Raw genomic sequence first — 21,633 nt, 5'->3', positions numbered from 1 at the left:
TCAAATACCGTCAAGGTATGATGGTTACAAGTAGAAAACTGTATAACTTTGGGTAGTGAACAGTTACTTTGACTTCAGATAACTGAAGCATGATCCATGTGAGCTGATATAAAACCGTTTTCTCACACAGTGCATTTTATTTACAAAAAGAAGTGTTTTCTGTACTTTGTTATGTCAGTGTTCATTTTGTGTTATTGGAAGACTTGGACTAACAGGGTGTACACTGTTTCTTTCAGTAACATGCATGCATGCATTATTATGATTTTATTTTGTTTTTATGTCCACTGACTCCTTGATTCATCAGCTAATTGCTAAATTGCTGCTTTTCAAAAACTCATTGAGAATAACTAGTTTCACTAGTTTCCACTAGCGGTGTCCTACACTCCCATGTTGTTTGGACATGTATGTGCAGCACATAATGTGTTGTTAACTAGAATGCCTGTTGGTTGTTTTGTCTAGATAAATTATTAAAATGTTAACTAAGAGGCCCTCAAGATCTAACCACTGGGGGGTGCCAAAGATCACATTTCCCAATGTTACGCTTTGTGGCTTTAACGGCACATTACAGCTACAAAGATTTCCATACAGTTAAATAATACCTCCCTGGTGCACCTTCAGCAATATTTAAATCCTCACAAAGGTGGTATTCTTCTCAAGAGTAAGTAACATTATGTAGTTTTCCTATTATTATGTTGACTCGTGCACACGCCCAACTGGAGTCTGTTGGGTGGATATTGTATTTCATAAAATCAGATTGGTATGTTGGACTAATGTGGTTGTTTTCTTCACTTTAACACTGAATGTGCAGAGACTGGTGAAGTCTGTCTTTCTGCATGAATTTGCCCTGTAATTGAAGCATGTTAAATGTTTCAGTTAATGAAATGTGCAGCCAAAGTTTACTTTGACGCTCAACTGCAAGCAAGTGAAGGGAAAAACAGGGCTTTTTTTTTTTTTTTAACAAGTCAATGTGATGGGCTTTGTGCTGGCTGAATGCAGTGCTAAACTTGTTGGGTGTGTATTTATGTGTGTGCGTAGATGCATGAGGTCATGGGCGTGGTGTGTGTGTGTGTTTTGCTGGAAGTGGCAGTGTGTCTCAAGGTCATGTTGACAGTCCATACATAGACAGCGCCAGAGGAAAGCGCCAGCCTTGTTGACCCACTTTGCATGGTGTGTGTGTGTGTGTGTGTGTGTGTGTGTGTGTGTGTGTGTGTGTGTGTGTGTGTGTGTGTGTGTGTGTGTGCACACTGCAACCTGGTTCTGACCAGGTTGTTTGCACAGGGAGTGGATTGTGCCAGTGTGTGTGTGTGTGTGTGTGTGTGTGTTTGTGTTTTTATGTTATTATGAGGAATATGCAGTACCATAGTGTTAGTTGGGGTAAGTAGGCGGGGAATTAATGTCATCAAGTATTGCAGTTTGAAAGTTTGACATTTTTTCACCTAAAGACAAATTGTCACCAGTCTTCTGCTGAAACTGCAGCAGTTGTCTCTCTCTAGTAAGAAACATGAATCTGTTAAGAGAGTTGTGCGCGCGCGTGTGAGTGTCTTAGTGTCTTTCTGTGTGTGTCAGCCATGAGTTTGCTTTGTCTTCACCTCTTTTATAACTGAAGAGCCATAAATTTGTGTGGTGACTCGGCTGGTTTCAGCATGTCTTAGAAACAGATGATCACTCCACAAATATAAGACTCGTTTTACACAAAGCCCGCCATTGTGGTGTGCGTGAGTGTTTTTTGTAGTATTGAAAGGATGACCTTTACATATTTATTTATTTTTTTTCCTCAGAAGAGTCTTTGACAAGATAAGCATCAGATTTACATACCTAAGTTAGGCTAAGGTATGTGTGTATGTGTGTATTTTAGTGATCAGGATCAATCGTGATATTCCCGCGAACTGAAAGAGAAGTGCGATCTGGATAGTTGGTATGTCGTTCCTCTAAACAACACAGGGTATTTTGAGGTTTGGGATCCACCCTGTACTTTGAGGTGGAGTCACACAAACGCTTTTTTTTTTTTTTTTTTTACTGTCTGTGTGTTGCACCCAACTGTGTCAAATATATCTATGTTTAGCATTTTCTTGTTGTTTTGCATGAGTGTCCGTGAGGTTCACCGAAAGAGAGAGAAAGAAGAGAGAGGGGTCTGGAAGGCTACTTGAATTTTTTTAGAGACGATGATTTTGTTCCTTTTTATACCAACACGTTTGAAAGTAAGAAGAAGTTGACACTCGCCTCTGTCAGGTATGAACAAAAGTTTTGTTCATACCTGTAAACAAAGTGAAGTGTTGAACAAATGTAAATGAAGTGTAAATGAAATGTAAATTTCTTGCTTATTGTCATTGCTAATGGTGAAAGAATCACAACACATCTAACACACAAACCCAGAACTGTGGGTCTGAATCTAATCGGAAGGCCTGCAGTTCTTAAACGGCGTGTTATCTGCTAATCCAGATGAAGGAATGTGACTGTGCTGCTCATAAATGTTTTTATTAATAAGCTTCTAACTCCAGAAGATATTTGTGATTGTTTCATTTTAAATTGAAATGACTTGGAGTGTTTATTGCTTTTTTTTTTGCTCAACAAAACTGTTTTTAAAGATACATTTCTCAATCTAAATTAAGATCTTTTTTTACATTTGCTACAGTAAACATCTTGTGCAACATAATCTAATGTAAACTAATATGATAATCTTTTAAATGTCTTTAAGATGGGTCTGATGCCTGTCAGGTTGTGGCCCAGATCGTGGGTGGCGGATCTGGGGACTCGGCGATGAGACCGGTGCCTGAGGAGAAGACGAAGAGAACCAAAGAGGAGCTGAGGGATCTCTGGAAGAAGGCCATCCTGCAGCAGATTCTCCTGCAGAGGATGGAGAGAGAGAACCAGAAGCTACAAGGTGAGCTGGATGAATAAAGGGATTTTTTTTTTTTTTTAAAACAGATACACGCAATGAGCCCACACTGACTTTTGAGATTTATTCATATTTACAAGTAACAACTCTTAAAAAATAGCCCTAAACAGAGAAGTTAAAATAAACTTCCCTACAGTGAGACATATAATCAAACTTTGCTATCGCATTTCACAGTGTTGTGGTGTTCAGCCCGTAATCTACACAGCAGCTACTCAAGCATCCTGTTGAGGTGGAGAAAAAACTTCAATGTTTGCCTGAATTTGAGATGTACACATCAAAACGAAATGCACACAAAATAGAAAAACTGGATGAGCCAAATGGTGCTTTATTGCTGTGAAAAAGTGTTTTATTAGCCCTTAACTCTAAAATTTTTGAGGTGTGTTAAATATTACTGCAGTTCTGTCTGAATTCGCTCTGTCTACATGATAACATGCAGGTACTGTTTGTTTCACGTGGCTCATCGGTAGTCATTGACTACACGATGAGTTGGTTTCTCTGGAAGCTAAAAAGTAGGACGAGTCTTTGTTTAAGACACTGGCAACACGCCTTTCCAAATGCATGCTCTTAAAGCTTTGCAAATTGAGTATACACCTACTTTTCTTTATTTAAAATCACAAACCACAAATGATCAAGTTATATAACACGTTATTGCATGAGTGTGCGCGCGCGCGCCCAAAAGTGCTTCCTGGTAGGCACATCTATGGGTGTGCCAAGTGCACCACCTTTTTCCTGACCCAGTTGGCTCATATCTACACCCATCTAGCCATGTGTCATACCTCTGCCTCTATTTATGAACCATAAATTGACAAGCACATGGTGCTAGATTAACGAATGAAGGTCAATATTGATGTAAGAAAAAGAAAATACAGTTGGGACCACAGCCTCACAATTCTGCCTCACGCAGACACTCTGATCGCACTACACAAACACACACCAATCCAAACATTGCCAGCGTGTGGCGGCTTTCTTGGCGCTCTGTAGATTTATTGTGTTTTAGTCTCCCACAGCGTGCACTCCACCTTTCTGTCCGTTATTTGTCAGGGTGGAGCCCGACTCCGTATCCTCCATTCTATGAGTTTATCTCTCTCGCTGCCGCCTGGTTTGTGGGTCAACTATGAAAACACGCGCGTGCACGTCCATCCATGTGTGCGTATCTTTGTCAGCTCCAGGGTGGGCTATCCTATCCTGTTGTGTTTTATCAAGGGTGGAGTTTTCCGGCAGCAGTGAAAGAGAAAGAAAAGAAAGTAGGAGACAAGGAGAAGGCTAGACAGAGGAAAGAGAAGGAGCGCTAGCTGGGCTCCTGCCAGTGTGCCACTCCTGAGTGACGAGACACTGCTTGCTCTGAACAGATGATAAGACAGACGGCATGGCCACAGCCTCAGCATCTATTCTTACTATGGGTGTGTCAGCTATCTGCTCCGTCCAAGTTTTTTCCCATTAATCTAGATTATGCCTTCCAGGTCATTCCTCTACATTTCTGATTTATGTCCCATAAAAGGTATTCATACAGCTTTTTTTCAGTTTTTTTCCTTAGACCGTTTATTTTGTGAGTTCAAAGCAGCCCTAAAATTACATTTCTTGGTTTGTTTAATAACATTGTGCTGCTAGTCTTTTTCTTTCTATTTTTTTTTTTTTTTTTTTTTTAATATTCATTCAGCCTTTTTTCCTCTTACACCTTATTTTCCTAGAGTCCTTTGCAGTGCCGGCTGTGATGGGTGGCCTCCTGTCTCTGTCTCTGTCCTCCTGTAATGATGATATCACTCTCCCGAGCGCAGCCAAGCTGCAGCTGGTCACTGGGTGGACACCACATTTGAACGGAAAGGGTGGGGGCGTCCACAGGGGAAGAGGGAGGGGGTGGTGGTGGGACTATACAGACATGGGATTGACTGAGAAGAAAAAAGAGAGAAGACATGGGTTTTGGGCTAAGAGATTTGGGGAGGGAGAGAGGAAGGGTGTTGTCATAGAGAGAGGAACAGATGAGGGGTGCTGGGTGTGCCCTCACCTTCTTTGATCACTGGTGTCAACATGTTGCAACGGAATTCAGTTTGTGTTTTTCTGTTTGGTTTGTAAACTGTACTAACCTGAAAGTCCAGTGGGAGGTTTTCCTTTACATCGAACCAAAAAAGACAAACAAAAAAGTTTCATAAATAAAGGGGATGTTGCAATTATGTACGTCTCCAGTTATTGCTAATTAGAACGTGTGTGTCTCCATGTGAAAATTAAGGCATCCTCGGGGTATTTTTTTGACTGTGGGTCGTAAACAAGAGCTGTGTCTTTCATAGCTTAGAGCAACACTTTCTGTACTAACTGAAGGGATCTATTGAGAATTCCAGCTACAGGATGTTGCAGAGGGTCGGACAGACAGCTGTGGTCTTATGTTCCTTTGAAGGGGTTGCAAAGAAAACACCCATAGAAGCAGATCTAGTGACAGTAAAGTTTCTATAATCAGCATGGTTAAGCACAGTAGAGTAAATTGCACTCTGGATGCCATGTAAAGGGGACACTTTCCTTAAAGAACCTGAAGAGTCATCAAGCAAGTTGTCACCGCTGTTTAGTGATTTTCTTTTCTTTTCACTCACTATCACCTGTATCTTCTGACCTTTGCTGAGAAGTGTATTAATGCAGTGCAGCTGCATGTTTCTGCTCATCACTTTGCCACAACAAAGAGCGAACGAAAGTCAGGATTAGTAATTTATCAAAGTGCACGGGTGCTATGTGAGGCTCATTTTAATACGCAAAACCAAACTGAAATCGATAGCGCATAATTCCGAGAGTTTTGAGCAGCGCACATAATGATGAGATGATGGGCTCAAATAGTTCTCAGAAACCGAGTCCTAACACCTCAGCTCCACCAGCAAACGCACAGTGTTGTTGCTTTTTCTCACATGTGTTGTTTGTGTGTTTGTGTTTGTAGCATCAGAGAACGATCTGCAGAACAAGCGCCTGAAGTTGGACTATGAAGAAATCACTCCGTGTCTGAAGGAGGTCACGCTGGTGTGGGAGAAAATGCTAGGAACTCCCGGGAGGGCAAAGGTCAAATTTGACACCGAGACCATACATACTGCAGTTGCACAAGGTACATACTTGGCTCCACAAACACATGCTCTATATCAGTTCCTCCTGTAAATGTTTATTCTTCTTAAAATCAGCAGAGATTTTCAAATATTGACCAAACCTTAACGCACAAAGCTCCAAAAACTGTAACTTATCTTCATAACTGTTTTTTAAAATGTGGCAAAAGCAAGGTGACTGAATTCCACGAGGCATTCTACTCACTGTTTTTGGGCACAGTGAACTCGGTGTCTATTCCCTTTGACATTTTTATCTCTGGTGCGTGTCTCTAATCATCAGGCCTTTTTGTTCTGTCCATTTTCTAGTATCAGCATGTTCTGCAGCGTGGACAGGAAGGTTATCTACTGTGCACACGGCCTCGAACAACGAGTCCAGCACACGTATTTACACACAGAAAGGTCACCATATAACAAATAGCAGTCTGAGAACCTGGTGAATTAGGGATACAAGCTGGATAATCCATCTGAGAGGAAGCTGAGAGTAAATTTTACATGCAAGAAGCGGGCAAGCGGTGATTGAACGATGCTCGGGATATTAGTAGATTAAAATTATGATGGAGACAACTTCTGTTACTAAGTTCTACAGGCATGTACAAATAGTTAATAACTCAAGAAGGGTAGAAATCCCTTTGGACATGGCGGACGCGTTTCACTCAACATGGTAGCGTTCTGTCCCACGTTTGTCCTCATCACCCTCTCCTTCCTTTATCGTTGTCTGGCAGGTGTCCCAAGGCAACACAGAGGAGAGATCTGGAAGTTTCTCGCCGAACAGTACCGGTTAACACAGACAGTCCCTTCCCGGCCCCCTTCTAATCACACTCCATACAAAGAGCTGCTGAAACAACTCACCTCACAGCAACATGCCATCCTCATCGACCTGGGTAATGCATCCACGGTTAACATGCAGGGTTAAACTGCGTGTGGGTTATCTAAATGTGCCTGGTACATTCGCTTTCCCATGTCGTCAATGTCACAAAAGTGATTTTTAACAATGTGTATATTTTACGAATCGCAGTCTAATTCAAAACAGTAAATAAATAAACACATTTTATGTCATCAGTTAAGTCTAATAACTTTAGTCTAATTGCAGTCGTTGTATGCATAAAATGCCTACACACTTTCTTTTACAGCCAAATGTAAGTTGGTTGTTTCTTTAAATAATATATTTTCTCTAAATGCTATGTATGCCACAAACACTGCCAACGCATTATTAATCCCATTTGAACCCCTGATTACCACTGGTGATCGTTGGCCTGCAGGCTGCCTGTTGAAGAACCTGTAATTTAAAAACAAAAAAACTCGTGAGCTAAACTTGATTCATTGCCTTTTTTTCTGTTCTTATTTATGCTGTTTTGCAACGTTTGGATGACTCCCTGACAGTCACACTTAGACCACTTGCAGATTCACACTGGCAGTTTCCTCATGACCTTGGACTGATCCTTTAACATTGAAGCCCAATCAGGAGCATCGTTTGTGTTTTTGTGTTTAGACAGTCAGTGTCGAGTTCTACTGGAATGACCCAGAGGCGTCTCAGGTTGAACGTGCAGCAAAACTGTCAAAAGTGTGTATCACAGATTTTCCCCTTCAGGTGTTCAGAATGAGACTTTCGAAGAGTGAGCCAAACATAACAGGAGCAAGCTGAACGGCTATAAGGAGAATGCCTTTAATGGTTTAAGAGCCATATTTACTTAGAAAGTAAAGTGTTTGATTCTTTGTCGTCATACCCTGTACATCTATAACCTTTAATATAGGTGCAACAGCTGATTGTGAGCACGGGAGCCTCTCTAATCCTTTTGTTTGGCGCTTCAGTCAGCATGCATACCAAGCATAATCACTACTTTGTAGCTACAGTGCATAAAGGAAAAGAAAACATAAGATTTTAGTAGAACTGTTGCTTTTAAATAATCAATTTGTCAGTCTCTTTGTGTGACGTGTGTGATGTTTATAAATTCACGTAGCCAAACACCTCATTGTTCCCACTGGTTTATGGTCATTCTTTGACAAGTACTGTGAAAAATGTAAATTTCCTTCTGCGTGATACCAAGAAGTCAAACGTACATAGCAAACGCCACATAAACTGCATATATTCTTTTGTATTTGTCAAACCTCATTTTAACACTTTCTCCCTTAAATGCTCCCAACACCTCCCACCCAAAAACCCACATACACTCACTACCTACACCCCACCCATATAACACCCACATATATATACATAGACACATCCACCCACAGATCTGTCCCTGTAGTGCTTCCCCTCCCTCAGTTTTTGCTTTTGACCCTGTGTTTTTCATGTTATTTACTCTACATCTAATAGGGCAGGGACAGCTGTAACGGCGTGCACATACAAACTGGTGGTTTGCATACATGGTCTAATATAAAGGTGTTATATGCAGTGTGATAAACACACTGTTTGTCACACTGAAGCTACAAAAATAAGAATGCAGGTAGAAGATTTATGGCAGCTCAAGGCTATTTCCTTCACATAAACAAGCAAAAGAGGAATTTATTTTTTTTTTGGTTAGAATGTAGGTGCGTAACACATTGCATTCCCACACCTTTTATGTAGCAGAATAGACACACTTTCCTCCAGGCAGGGGAGGGAGTCATGACATTATGTTCACCAGCTTAAATCCCCCACGCACATTCCTTTAATATACACTCACACGGTTTTCATTCGGTTCTCTAAAACCTCACATCACTAACTGTAAATCAAGTCCTCAGTCCCCTGACACACACCTGCCAATTACTAGTCTGTCCTTCCTTAGAGTGCTTTTTTGTTTTGTTTTTAAATGGAGCGCATTCCTTATTGTCATTTTTGAAACATACACGTCCAATCCACTAATACACGTTAAGCCTCTGAAGCACGGGGATCGGTTCTCTTTAAAAAGCTGCATTCATCTGTGCGCTTCTCAAGAACCTGTTTGTAAGCGTGTTTGCTCCAAAAGAGTACGTGCATGCAGCTGCACTGAGCTCCTTTTTAACGTCAACAGCAAAGTGAGAAGTTCTGCATCCACAGCGAAGATCAGCAGTGTATATGCTTTGTTCAAAAACATGGACACACCCAGATGCTGCTGAATAGAATAGAGCGAATTAAAATAAACCATGAGAAGAAAATGTTACACTTCTAAAGCTGTGTCAGTGTTGTTTTCGACTGCGTATCTGGTGCATTAGTTTGAAATAATATTTAATGCAAACTACGGACGTTGCTGAGAGATAATATGCCGCTCCGCTCTTCTCTTCCAGGTCGTACTTTTCCCACACATCCATATTTCCAAGCCCAGCTGGGGGCAGGACAGCTGTCTCTCTATAATATCCTGAAAGCCTACTCACTGCTTGACCCTGAGGTATCATTGAATTCTGTTTTTGCTTTATTTCTGCCTTTCTCCTCTTTCATTCTGCATGTTTCTTTTGATATTCAGTGGAAAAAAGGAAGAAAAAAAAGCCAGCTGTTACCTGTCTTTTAGACTTGAGAGAGTTTCCCTCCCCTGTGTTGTCGGCATCAAGTTTGTGGTTGTCGTTTTTGTAGGTGGGATACTGCCAGGGCCTGTCCTTCATCGCTGGAGTGCTGCTTTTACACATGGGGGAAGAAGACGCCTTCGACATGCTCAAATTTCTAATGTACGATGCTGGGCTCCGCAAACAGTACAGGCCTGACATGATTATCCTGCAGGTACAGTGTTCACCCACACAATATTCTCTTGTCAGTGTCCCCAAACAACTTAATCTACATTATGTTTCCCTTTCTTAAATACTTGAATCACATGAGCAAAGCCCTCCAGTTCCAGTGGTTATGTAGTTGAGTAATGTCACTAACTCACATTTTCTGGAATTTGATGCTTCTTATTCCCCTTTTTTTGTTTTTAGATGACACGTCTGCTTACGTTTTCGTTTTCAAACAAAAACAGTGAATTAATGGCCTCTAGAGCGTTGGTGAGGTTGAGACATGGTCTTAGTGCTTGGCATTGGAATTTAGTTGCATTAGTACTCGCCACACAGTTGGTAAATAGTGCTCGTGTTACAGATAACTACGTCATTGGTTTTGAATTCCAGTGTGGGATTGAATTTCATCTTTTGATAGAACTAGAACCAAAAGAGCTACATACTATGGTTAAATGCTAAACAACCTTGTTATCATGCTAAACATCATGTGTTTTGTTCCTGAATTCAAGCGCAGGTCACGTAACAATAAAAAGCTTGTGAGCTAATCCAGGGAGTCCAACACCAGTCCAACATGCGGCATACTCCACAATAATATTGCACAGGACTGTTGCTTTTTCTCAAGCTTCAAACTATGAATATGAACGAAGTGCTGTTACGATCTTGGTGCTCGTGATCCTTAATCAATAAATTCAAAAGGTCCTTGACGGCTTTCCACTTTGTGAACGTTATACACACCTTTTGTGAACAATCCCTCATTTTACTTTGCTGCTAGAATGAAAGTGTACAAAACCAGATAATAACTCATCAATCATTTTGTGGTTTTTGAGGTCAAAACGAGAAATTCTATATTGTCAAAGCAAATATGATGACGGGATGAGGCAGGTTGTCTGCTGTGGTGACCCCAAGAGGGGAGCAGCTGAAAGAATTCCTGGCGAGTCTGGTTCTTCCACACAAACTGTGCCAAATCTGCTGTTAATCAAAGTGATTACAAGCTTTTACGGCAGCACCATGTGGCTCTTTGTGACCAATTTCACTCAGCGGCAACCAGCAGCTACTCACCAGCTGGTTGAGGTAGACACATTTTTCCCTTGTGGTCTGTGGTGGCCACAGGATCACTATGTTCTAGGTCTGTGTGACTGATTTCATAGTATTTGCAAGGAACCTCATGTAACTGGTTGCATCCTCATTTTCATCCAGGAATAGTGGTTGCCAAGCAGTCAACAACTGGCCTTTATGGCTGAGGCCTAACCTGAAAGTTCTGTGAGGTGCTTAAAAGTTTTTCCCATCCTTGTGTACAAACACTCATGTGGCTAACCCCGATCATAAATAACGTGAAATTTAATTAAAGATGGTTTTAAAAATAAACTGTGTTGTTCTCTTTGAGTGTTAAGTGACGATAATACACAGTGAGGCAGCAGCATACACTTAAATGACATCTGCATAATCCAGCACTGGTAAAAAGGCCATTTTCCATAGTGTACCCTGACTAGTTTAAGAGTCACTGTTGTCAGCATTTCAGTTTAACATTAATCTAATCAAAACTTATTTCTTATACCACTTTAAATGAGGCACCTTCGGTAAACTTGGTGTGGATGTGATCTACCACGGATAACGTTGGAGTTGCTCTGTAGAAAGACAAATTGATATGACCTCACCGCAGCACTTTGAATGAGGGAGTTAGGAAAGTATTCACATTTAGTGCAATACTCTATACTTTGCTATGGTGAATGAACGGAGTGGCTCATTAATGATAAGTGAAAAATTGCTTTAAAAATAATTGTCATACCACACAGGAAGCCCTCGTTTTACCCTCCAAGGAGGTGACCTCATAATAAGGTGTCGTGTTATTGGTCCATTCTTAAACTTGTGTTTGCGTCGTAAACTTAAGGGGAAAAAAATCTTTCCATTTTTTACCAAGACGTTTGTCTTCCTGAATACTCTCTATTAAAATCCTACAAATGTTCATGTATAACAGATCCAGTTTTTAAAGCATGTGTGAAATAATAAAAGCCCCTCATACAAAGTCATGTTACACCTTTACAACGAAGTGCTGTTGCTCCTCTCAGATCCAGATGTACCAGCTGTCGCGGCTGCTTCATGACTATCACAGGGATCTTTACAGCCACTTGGAGCAGCAGGAGATCGGGCCCAGCTTATATGCCACCCCCTGGTTCCTCACGGTCTTCGCCTCACACTTTCCCCTCGGGTTTGTGGCCAGAGTTTTTGGTAAGCTTTGAAGGCTTTCTATTTCTGCACAGTGGATTTGGTGGGTCGCCGCCTTGTTTCTTCTTCCTGATAGAAGCACAGCAGTATTGACGCATGACAGGAAAAAGGATGACGGGGCGTTTACAGTGATGTTTAGTTATCTCTACTCCCTAGGTATCTCATCTAATTAGATCTTGAACCCAAAATGCTGAAAGGAAATTGTCAGAGCTAAATGAAATTTTAGTAACTGATTGAAGATAAGTAGTACTATAATCCTGAAAGTTTGGTGAAGGAGTTGGGGAGGGACTTCAGGCAAAGTAAAGGATTCAGTTGAGTCATGTGCACACTGAGACTCAGTTACAGTTACTGTTTATCTGTTAAGTGACCTTTTCCTCATTTGTGTAAATGCCATCACGCCCACAGAGGGTATATGTTTTCTGGAGTTGCCTTTCTCTCTACCTCATTCCTTCCGCACTTTTGTTTTCACGCCTAATTTCTTACATAGTACTCAGTCATTGAACCAGACTCACTGGCTCCTTGTGCTCATCTGAGCATAACACTTCATTTGTGTGTGTGTTGACGTGCACGAGCGTGCGTGTGTTGCGCTTAGCGGCCATCACATTTGCACTGTCAGGTCTTTGATATCATCTGTGGGGCCCACACCTCTGCTGCCATTCCTTAATCTTCTGTATGATCTCATGCAATCCTGCCTAACCCTTACCACACCCTGATGTATTCACAGTATACACACACAAATGCTCTCTGGCTCTGCAGATTCACAATGGCCTACATTTATGTTTGCTTAAACGTTTTCTGCTGACGTCAAATCATTGTTCCCATTAATGAGCCTTTAAGTTGCCATTAAACAGGGTAAGCTCTGCTGTCAGCACATGTCAGTATTGATTTTTACAATATGTAATTTAAGAGTGCCGTCACGCTAGAGCCTTTTTTAGCCTCCTTTCCCTGTGTTTTCTGGGTTTTTTCCCCGCTTGCCTCTGTAACTTATCCTTCCTTTTTGTCCTCTGTCAGATATGGTGTTTCTGCAGGGGTCAGAGGTCATCTTCAAGGTGGCCTTAAGCCTGCTGGGGAGCCACAAGCCTCTGATCCTGCAGCACGACAGCTTGGAGTCTATTGTGGATTTCATCAAGACCATGCTACCCAACCTGGGCCTTGTACAGATGGAGAAAACCATCAACCAGGTTAGACAAGGAGACAAAGTTGTTTAGTAATGTGTAACTACTCATTTTAACTAGGGCTGCTCGATTATGGCAAAAATGATAATCGCGATTATTTTCACTGAAATTGAGATCTCGATTATTTGACGATATTTATTTAACAATAACAATGTATTGAATAATGACTTTAAAAAATAATATAAAATAGTGTGCAAATACTGATAACAGTGCAAATGTTTGCAATATAAAAAATAAATGAAAAATGTAAACATCTATGTTTAGTGAACTTTGCAGTGTTGCTCTGTGGTGCAGCTACGACACTGTAGCAAAGTTTACACACTGTGTCTACTTGATCCACGTCTGACTCCGCGAACCCATAATGTTTCCACACCACTGAAGTTTTCTTTACCTCTCTTTTCAACCAACGGCAGTCACTCTCCTCTCCAAATAACTTCTGCTTAGCTTTCCGAGCTTCCCTCGGGTCCTCTTAATTGTTGTGACACATGTTCGAAATGCAGAGAGGTGCGCTCGATTTGCCACACGGAGCAGCGCGAGAGTAAAGCACGAGGGAGGGGCTAATAATCGGCTCAGTCATTTTTAATGATCGTTGAAAGCCCAGATCGTAATCGTGATTAAAATTCGATTAATTGAGCAGCCCTAATTTTAACACTGGAGTACAGAAATCTATTTTTTTTTTTTTTTTTTTTTATCAGTGTGATCTTATGTATTGAGTTTTGGGAGCTATAGAAAGGTTGTGAGCCATCGTCCTATTGACAGGGTTTTAATAGTTTTGCGATTTTATTAGTTTTTATTTTTATTTAGTTTTGACTTCAGATTTTCAATTTTATATCAGTTTTAATTAGTTTTTACCAATTGTTTGCTAGTTTAGTTTTTATTTTATTTGAAAATCCTTAGTTTCAGTTTAGTTTTGATTAGTTTCAGTTATAGTTTTAGTTGTGTTTGCAATAATTAAGTGTAACAAAATCCCAGTTTCATCATATCAGTCATGCTCTTCTGCTTATCCTTGGGTATGTTGCTATTCCAGCTACCATACCCTGCACCCTGGACAGGTCGCCTGCCTGTCGCAGGGCTAACATGCAGAGACAGACAACTCACATTCCCAGCTATGGGTTCTTTAAATAAATAAATAAATAAAGGCAGATGAACAACCATTGATACCAGGCAACTATAAAATGTATATCTTGGCCCCAATAAGACTATTAACTCTTGCAGCACCAGGTGTTCATAATTTTGGTTCATATGAATTGATAAACTTTTTGAAGGCAATTGACTCACACAGTTATGTAGATATCTCCGTCCTGTTGTCTCGGGATGCATCACGCTGCCTTGCCTGGGGTTAGCTTCTGTTTCTGGGGATGAGGGTTGAGTGTGCTCCCTTACCTTCTCAAGGTAAGCTAGGTTAGCCTTCTTGTGTGAGCTTTTCAAGTGCACTTTAAGGTTTGTGGGATTTTTTTCCCTTTAGAAATGCCCCTCATAATTTGTCTCTTTCCACTACAAGACACTTGCTTCATCCAAAACACAGTCATGTTCAAAGTAATCCCAAATTTGACTCTGGCGCTTTCTCCCGACTTTTCCTGACATGATTCTGCGCGTGGACGGAGCAGCAACACAGACGACTCGACTAACGTACTGCCACCTGCTGGCATAATGAGACAGCAAGAGAAAAATCTGGAAACTAAACTTATTTTCACCCTTGACTATTGTATGACACGCACACATCAATGAAAACTAAACACATTTTTGCTATAAATTCAGGTAATTTTAGTTAGTTTTGTGAACACTCATTACAGTTTTAGTTAGTTTTCCTTTTTTTGTTTTTATTTTTGTTTCCGTTAACGAAAATGTTTTTTCACTTCTAGTTTTCGTTATTTCGTTAGTTTTCATTAACGATAATAACCTTGCCTATTGAGATAATTGAGTCATTGCTGAACAATTGGTCTGGCGTGATTTTTAATTTTCATGTTTGAAACAAAACTAACAACTAGTTGGATGTAGGACAGTGAGAAAGACTTTCTCTATGAATTCCTAAAGAAATATCTGTTCACAATGTACGTGTGTACTTTCATTTTAAAGAGCGAGTGATGCATAACTATTCTAGATAAATGTTAGTCAGCGGTAAAAAGTAACTTCTTTTTTTTCCCCCAGTGTTTTCTATCAGACTCTTGATATTTGGTCTTTTCTATGGTTGAAAATAGGGCTGGGCTATATCATACCGTTCACGGTAATACTGGCGCATGCGCAGTGCCTTTGTTTACATACGCACATGGCGGCGACGCAGAATGAGAAGAGCGAAAGTTGATCGTTAAATGAAACGGATGAACCAGAATTGGTTTGTAAAATTGCTGCAACTTCAGTGGTGTGGAACTGGTTTAGCTTTCGTCCATCAGATACACAACAAAGCACTATTTTTGGTAGTGCATGCTAGCGGGCCGTCGTTATTACCGTGTTTTTTGGAAAATCAATCCTTAGATTTTTCTGAAAATCGACAGTGCCCCTTATAATCCCGTGTGCCTTATGTATGAATTCTGGTTGTGTTTACTGACCTGGAAACAATTTTATGTCGTACATGGCGCTCGAAAATCGGTCAAATGTTTCAGTACGACTTTGCTAAGCTACGAACCCGCACCTCTTGATGGATTGTCGGAGCATTACGGCTATCGTAGGAAGGAGCCTCGCGGAGTGATACGTACTGCGCTTCAACATAATATTACCCTATTATGTGTATAACCTCTTTTTAAGTTTTGTGGATACATGGTTATGCTGAGGATATGTTGGCCAATTTCCACTGGAAATGCCTTTAGGTTAAACTGTCAGCAAGGATTTTGCATTTGCACTGTTAAATTTTTATATAACTTTAATGCACATAAAAAAACAGCTGCTTGTTTAAGTGAAAATACATTCATGGTTGTTTTTTTGTTTTTTGTTTTTTTGCACTAATAAAGTTGAGGAGTTGTAAAGTATTTTGTCTAGTGTCAATTATATCGTTAGTTATATTGTTATCACAAATTTTCAAATGTATATCGTGATAAATATTTTTGGTCATATCGCCATGCTCTAGTTGAAAATGCAGAAACGCTGATTCTACAACAGCCGGTGTGACAAAAATACTGATCTTTTGCACAATTTGATGCCTTTATAACACAAACATTCTATTTAAAATGATCTGAACTTCGTATGTGAAAACAGAGGAACGCCTGTTACTTCCTGTGGGACCTAATGCTACAGATTTTTGCAGCTTTCAGTTTTCTTTCTAAGATCTATATTTGACATATGGCAAAAATCAGCTCGTCTTCAATCCAAAGTTTTAACAGATAAAACTTTGGATTGAGGAGGTGGAGAAGATTTATGTAATAAAAAAACGTTTTCATTTATCTCCATAATTCTCCTCGTAACATCTTTGATCCGTTGCTCATACCGAGGCTGCTGGCTTGTGGCTGGCTCTGAGCTCTGGATAGCTTTAGCTTTAGCCAGTTTGCCTTTGTTTGTCTTTGAAATGTCCTCCATGTTCAGCTGTGAGGTTTGTTATAAAAAATTTCCTGGTGGTCCTCCTGCAGTTTATTTTGGCGACTTTGTGCCTTTACTCACGCTCATACCAGACATCGTTCACACGATAACCAGCACCGAGCTCATCAGATTAGCTGTTGTAAAACTGGACGTTCTTTTCTTGTCTGTTGTTGCTCTAAATGAGCTCACGAAACTATTAAAACATTTTTACTAAGTTCACGGAACAGATGTTTCATTTTGAGATCTGGTTTTACAACTCGCAGCAGTTAAAGGAGACAGTTTAATGGCTTCACAATGAGACAAAGGAGAATGATATCCTGCTTGAGTGACAGAGGCTATCAGGGCCAGCCACACCCTGCCTTTACAACAGTGATGAGAGCAGCTGATGGGTGGAGTGTGTGTGTGTGAAGTTATGTAAATTTTACCTCATGCGTCACCATTTGGAAAAATACCACGTCAGTAAGATGGGCCTCTCACGCTGATCGACTCGAGTGGGTAAAATCTCATAGTCTTGGTCAGGTTTCACTTTTTAGTGTAATTTATGGTTGCCATGAGAAAATGTTAACCATTAAGGTGCGCGGTAATGTGGCTGTCAGCTATCACTAGGGATGGGTATCGTTTAGGTTTTATCCGATACCGGTGCCAAACCGGTACTTTTGAAATGGTGCCGGTGCTCAAACGGTGCTCAAACCGGTGCTTAAAGAATGGAGAACACAAAATTGGTCCAAAAACCTCTCATGTTCAGCAGTTTTTTTTGTAAAAAGATAACAATGTTAGCCTTTTCTGCAGCTAGAGGGCATATATGGTATCACTCTTGGCTGGAAGCAGTGCTTAATCAATGGAAAAAACACAAACTTTGTCCAAAAACCTCTCATGTTTAGCTGTTTTCCATTTTTTCTTTGGTCATTTTAGCCTTTTTGGCCAGGGTGAAGGGAGTATCTGCCATCAAACAAGAAGACAGCCGCATGTAGCTATGATGATGTTTGCTAGTTCACCTTACATGCATTAATGTAATAACGTGGTTAGCCTACTCAACGTAAATTACACACGAACAACATTAAGCTACTCACGCAGAGAAGAACGGCTGCTGCTGCTGCCATCATCATCCTCATCATTTCTGCTACACTGGCAGGGCTAGGGGCCAGGACTCTATTCTTCGGGTTTTTGGGGGATGTTGCTAACTCCGGGTCCGATAACAGGCAACCCACGCACAGTAGATGCGCTCGGTGTGAGCTCTTGCAGCAAGCTATCAAATACGGCGCATTTCTCGGCTTTTAAAAAAAACGCTACGCGTCGCTAGGTGTTTCATCGGATTTGAGGTGTTACCTCCTTTGACAGTATCACAGTATCAGCTTAAAGCACTTGTTGCTGCTGAGTTTGCATCTTTTGCTGTGAAGTACAGCCAGACTTTTGACCGCTTCGCCTTGGACATTTTTAATCTGTAGCTCTGCTCTAAAAGAACGTACGTACCTGGGCCCGCCTACTATCCTCGGAAACGTAAAATGATTGGCTAGAATCTAAAGTGTATCACAGCTTAGGAAAAAAAAAGCACCGAAATAAAGCACCGAAATGTGCGCTGCTTTTCGGTCTGGTTACTACCGTTTATGTCAGAACCGGTACCGGTACCCATCCCTAGCTATCACAGATGACACAGAGCTAATAACTCATGGTAAGCTATATTTTAGAAGGTACGCGCTTATCTTATAATTTCTATGAGATGGCAAACTGCTTACTTGCCGGTACTTTCCCTCCAGTGCCACTTTTTCATATCGGATTATGTATATGTTACATGTGTTATGACTCACAGTTTCATCTGAGAAAAAAAAAAAGAAAAGTGGGAGTGAACATACTGGATGTGTGGAGACTCCAGGTCAGTTCATTGTTTTGTAATGCCGAAATGTGAAAAATTCTTTGGTCTGGACAACAGCAGCCTGCTCAGTGTGTGTAATGTGTTGACATTGTAGAGTAAACATCCCCAGTTTCACACGAGGCTTTGTTCCTAGTTTTGACCACCATTGCTGTGAGTAATGATAACGTAATTTTGCTGAGAAACACAAAGTGCCCTCAGTGAAATAAAGGGAATACACGTGAGCAAAAGACTATTTTTTTAATTTAAATATATAGATATATATGAGAAATCTCAGTTAATGAGCAGCTCTAAACCGAATGTGTTTGAAGTCTTGTTGAATTGTGTGATTGTGCGGCTGCTTTTGTTTACTGCCTCCAAATGTTGTCTTTGGTGAGAACAATTAGGAATAACGACCGAGCTGCAATAATGAGAGCCGAGTTATAAACAGCAGTGCTAAACTTGTGGAGTACTTTGAGTTTCCATTATTACTCAGTTAAATAGTTACAAAGCCAAAGCAAGAGTTTTAGATCAATCAAATCAGTAAAAATAACAATTAAACCCACTTTTAACCTGGTCATATTCCTTTTATATCCTCCTCACATACATTCTTTTATAATGGTATGACACGATGGAAACACGATTCTCCTGTTTGCAAGCAGTTTAAATGTTCACCCAGCTGAGAGTTATTAAATGCCTCTGCTTCAGGTTTGTGAGATGGATGTGTCCAAGCAGCTCCAAGCCTATGAGGTGGAGTACCACGTGTTGCAGGATGAGCTGCTGGACACGCCCCCGACCCTCAACCAGCACCAGCGAGCTGCGCAGCTGGAGAGGACCAATCAGAGCCTGCGACAGCAGAACCTCGACCTGCTCGAGGAGCTCCAGGTACACACACACACGCACGCTTGCACAAAAGAAGAAAAGCTGCCTTTGCCCGTTCTTTGTTCCATTAGGTCACCGCTCCCTCGCTGTTCTCACCCAGGTGTCCCACGCTCGAGTGTGCAACCTGGAGAGTCGAGTGGAGGCTTTGGCCCAGGCAGAGGGGCAGCTGAAGGAGCAGGTTTCTGCATTGGAGGAGGAGAAGAAGCAGCTGCTGAACACCATCACACACCTCCAGGGCCTCCTCTCCAACCTCGGGATAAACGCCAACCCCGACGGACAGGCGCTGCCTTCACTGTCCGTCTGACAGACAGTCACAGCAGCATCAAAGCTGGAGGGCAGAGAGCAGCACGATAGCAGGACTGTGGACTCGCTGCTTCACCTGCTGGCGAGGGTTGATTAATGAGTCTCTGCCTCGATCCTGCCGCCTCTGGAATGTTTTAATAATAATGATGATGATGATGATGATGATAAGAGGACAGATGAAATAGTGGCAGAAATGGGATTGAGGTTGAAGGATAGTACTCTCTTCCTGTGCTCTAATAAATAAACATAAATAATCCCCAAAGATGGCGCTGACTGTACCGCCGGGCCTCGGCTGTTAAAATACTTTTGCACCTGTGTGTGTGTGTGTTTGTGTGTGTGTGTTTGTGTGTGTGTGTGTGTGTGATAAATGGAGTTTGTTTGTGTTTTTGGATGCAGCAAAAAATGTACAGCAAGCTTGTAGAACAAAGACTCCACTCTGCAGTATTCAGAGCACTGTTACAAATATCACATTAATTAAGAAACACAAGTTCCTCCCAAAGAAAATGAGATTGTAAGAAGGAGGTGAGATGAAGGGATGGGTGAAGAAATAAACGGCAGCAAAATGTTTTTGGGGGGGGGGTTGTAATGCAAAGGTTAAATATAACATCGGCTAAATGATGATGATGGTGCTCATATTCTGAGATCAGGGGTGAACTATTTTTGATTCTTCCTAGGCTTTCCTGGCCCTGCGCAATTTGAACTTGAACTTCATTTAAGTTACAGCAGCTTCCAGGAAAAGCAACACAATAAATCCAGTTCATTTCACATCCTGTTGTTTCACCTTTAAACACATGTCAATTCATCTGCATTGATGGGAAAAATCTGATATCTTAGCCGTGCCGCTCCAGCGAGGGGAAGTCCACACATTTACTGAGGAGCTACTCAAAATTACGGCAAAAGACGCTAACTTTAAAGAGGAAAACTTCTGCTGTTGAGACAATCTGTCACCCGTAAATCATTTACTGTATGCAACACACTGAATTCTTCAGCCCGAGCTGCAGCTTGGTGTGCCTGTACGTGAGTGTTTGAATGTCACTGCGTGTCAATGTTCTCACTGATTGCAACAAACCTGTCGGTTTACACTGTAAAGATATTTTTCTTTTACCCCTGACTCTCTTTGCACATGTTCTGTTTTACTATGATTATTGCTACTCTGTACTTTAAAATACATTTCATATTCTTCCAGCACGTCTGAAGCCAGCTTTCTTTGTGCGTGTGTGTGTGAGTGAGTGTGTTGCACTCCAGACCAACATGTGTCGGATGTATAGATTCTTCCACCTCCTGTCTAAACATGTCAGTCATTTTTGAATACCAATATAAGGTTTCCAGTACATAGACGTGCGCTGTACACCGTACTTAAAACACAGACGTATTTGTTAACAGGAACTCCTCCTGAGGTTGGAGAAGCGGCGTGTTCGGGCAAGTTGTGACCCTGTTAGTTTGCATATAGTGTGAGAGTGGGTACATGAAACAGGAAAGCCAAAAAAAACACCAACAGCAAGACCCCAGACAAGACAGAAAACGGAATTTCTGCAAAATATTTTGTGGTGCGTGTACATGCATGCTTAGTTTTTGTTTTGTTTTTTGCCCTCTGTGATTGGGTTGTTCTGTTAGTCAAGCAGAATGCAAGAGGACTATACGATTTCACCGAGAGATCTTTTTCTCCTTCCATTCCTAAACCTGTTCACGGGCCTCTCCAAGCATGTCTTAATCAGCCACCCAGTCGGGTTGGAGCCATTCTTGGATGGGTTTTTTTTTTTTTTTTTTTTTGCTTGTTTGATTTTGTGTTTTTAATCACAGAAATGTCACTCATGGAGTTTGCTACAGGTTATTTGTGTGCAAGAGTAAAATGTGCTTATTCAATTTAAAGAAAAGAAGCACATAAATGGTGCGTTTCTATATACCACGCTTAAGTTGGGATGTTAATGAATTAAAAATTAGCTACAGTTTGATACGCTATGCAATGATCATATTACAGTTAGTAGGTCTATAAGACACTTTTTTTTATAGTTTGGTGAACTGTGTACACCACCAAAGTGAATACTGAATGAAACAGGCCGCGTGTGATTG

General features: G+C 41.1%; 1 protein-coding gene across 7 annotated transcripts in view; it reads left to right on the top strand.

Moving 5' to 3' along the window:
* The window catches only part of tbc1d1 (TBC1 (tre-2/USP6, BUB2, cdc16) domain family, member 1), a 50,913-nt gene extending 30,165 nt beyond the window's left edge, over nucleotides 1-20,748 (top strand). For all 7 annotated transcript variants that reach the window (XM_086295832.1, XM_086295833.1, XM_086295834.1 and 4 more), the window contains 9 exons: nucleotides 2,696-2,881; nucleotides 5,811-5,972; nucleotides 6,690-6,848; nucleotides 9,211-9,311; nucleotides 9,494-9,637; nucleotides 11,694-11,853; nucleotides 12,862-13,031; nucleotides 19,087-19,263; nucleotides 19,361-20,748. In XM_086295832.1, coding sequence (XP_086151958.1) covers nucleotides 2,696-2,881; nucleotides 5,811-5,972; nucleotides 6,690-6,848; nucleotides 9,211-9,311; nucleotides 9,494-9,637; nucleotides 11,694-11,853; nucleotides 12,862-13,031; nucleotides 19,087-19,263; nucleotides 19,361-19,564 — 1,463 coding nt within the window. In that variant the 3' untranslated portion in view covers nucleotides 19,565-20,748. The remainder of the gene's footprint in view (nucleotides 1-2,695; nucleotides 2,882-5,810; nucleotides 5,973-6,689; nucleotides 6,849-9,210; nucleotides 9,312-9,493; nucleotides 9,638-11,693; nucleotides 11,854-12,861; nucleotides 13,032-19,086; nucleotides 19,264-19,360) is intronic.
* Nucleotides 20,749-21,633: the final 885 nt, after the last annotated feature.

This window comes from Aulonocara sp. 'chitande type north' Nkhata Bay, linkage group LG6 (genome assembly GCF_057382095.1).
Source record: "Aulonocara sp. 'chitande type north' Nkhata Bay isolate Kocher_YH1m ecotype deep benthic linkage group LG6, A_spYH_male_GT1.1, whole genome shotgun sequence".
NCBI classification, from domain to species: Eukaryota; Metazoa; Chordata; class Actinopteri; order Cichliformes; family Cichlidae; genus Aulonocara; species Aulonocara sp. 'chitande type north' Nkhata Bay.
The sequence above is the reverse complement of the archived record's forward strand: the minus strand, read 5'-3'. Positions and strand labels throughout refer to the sequence as shown.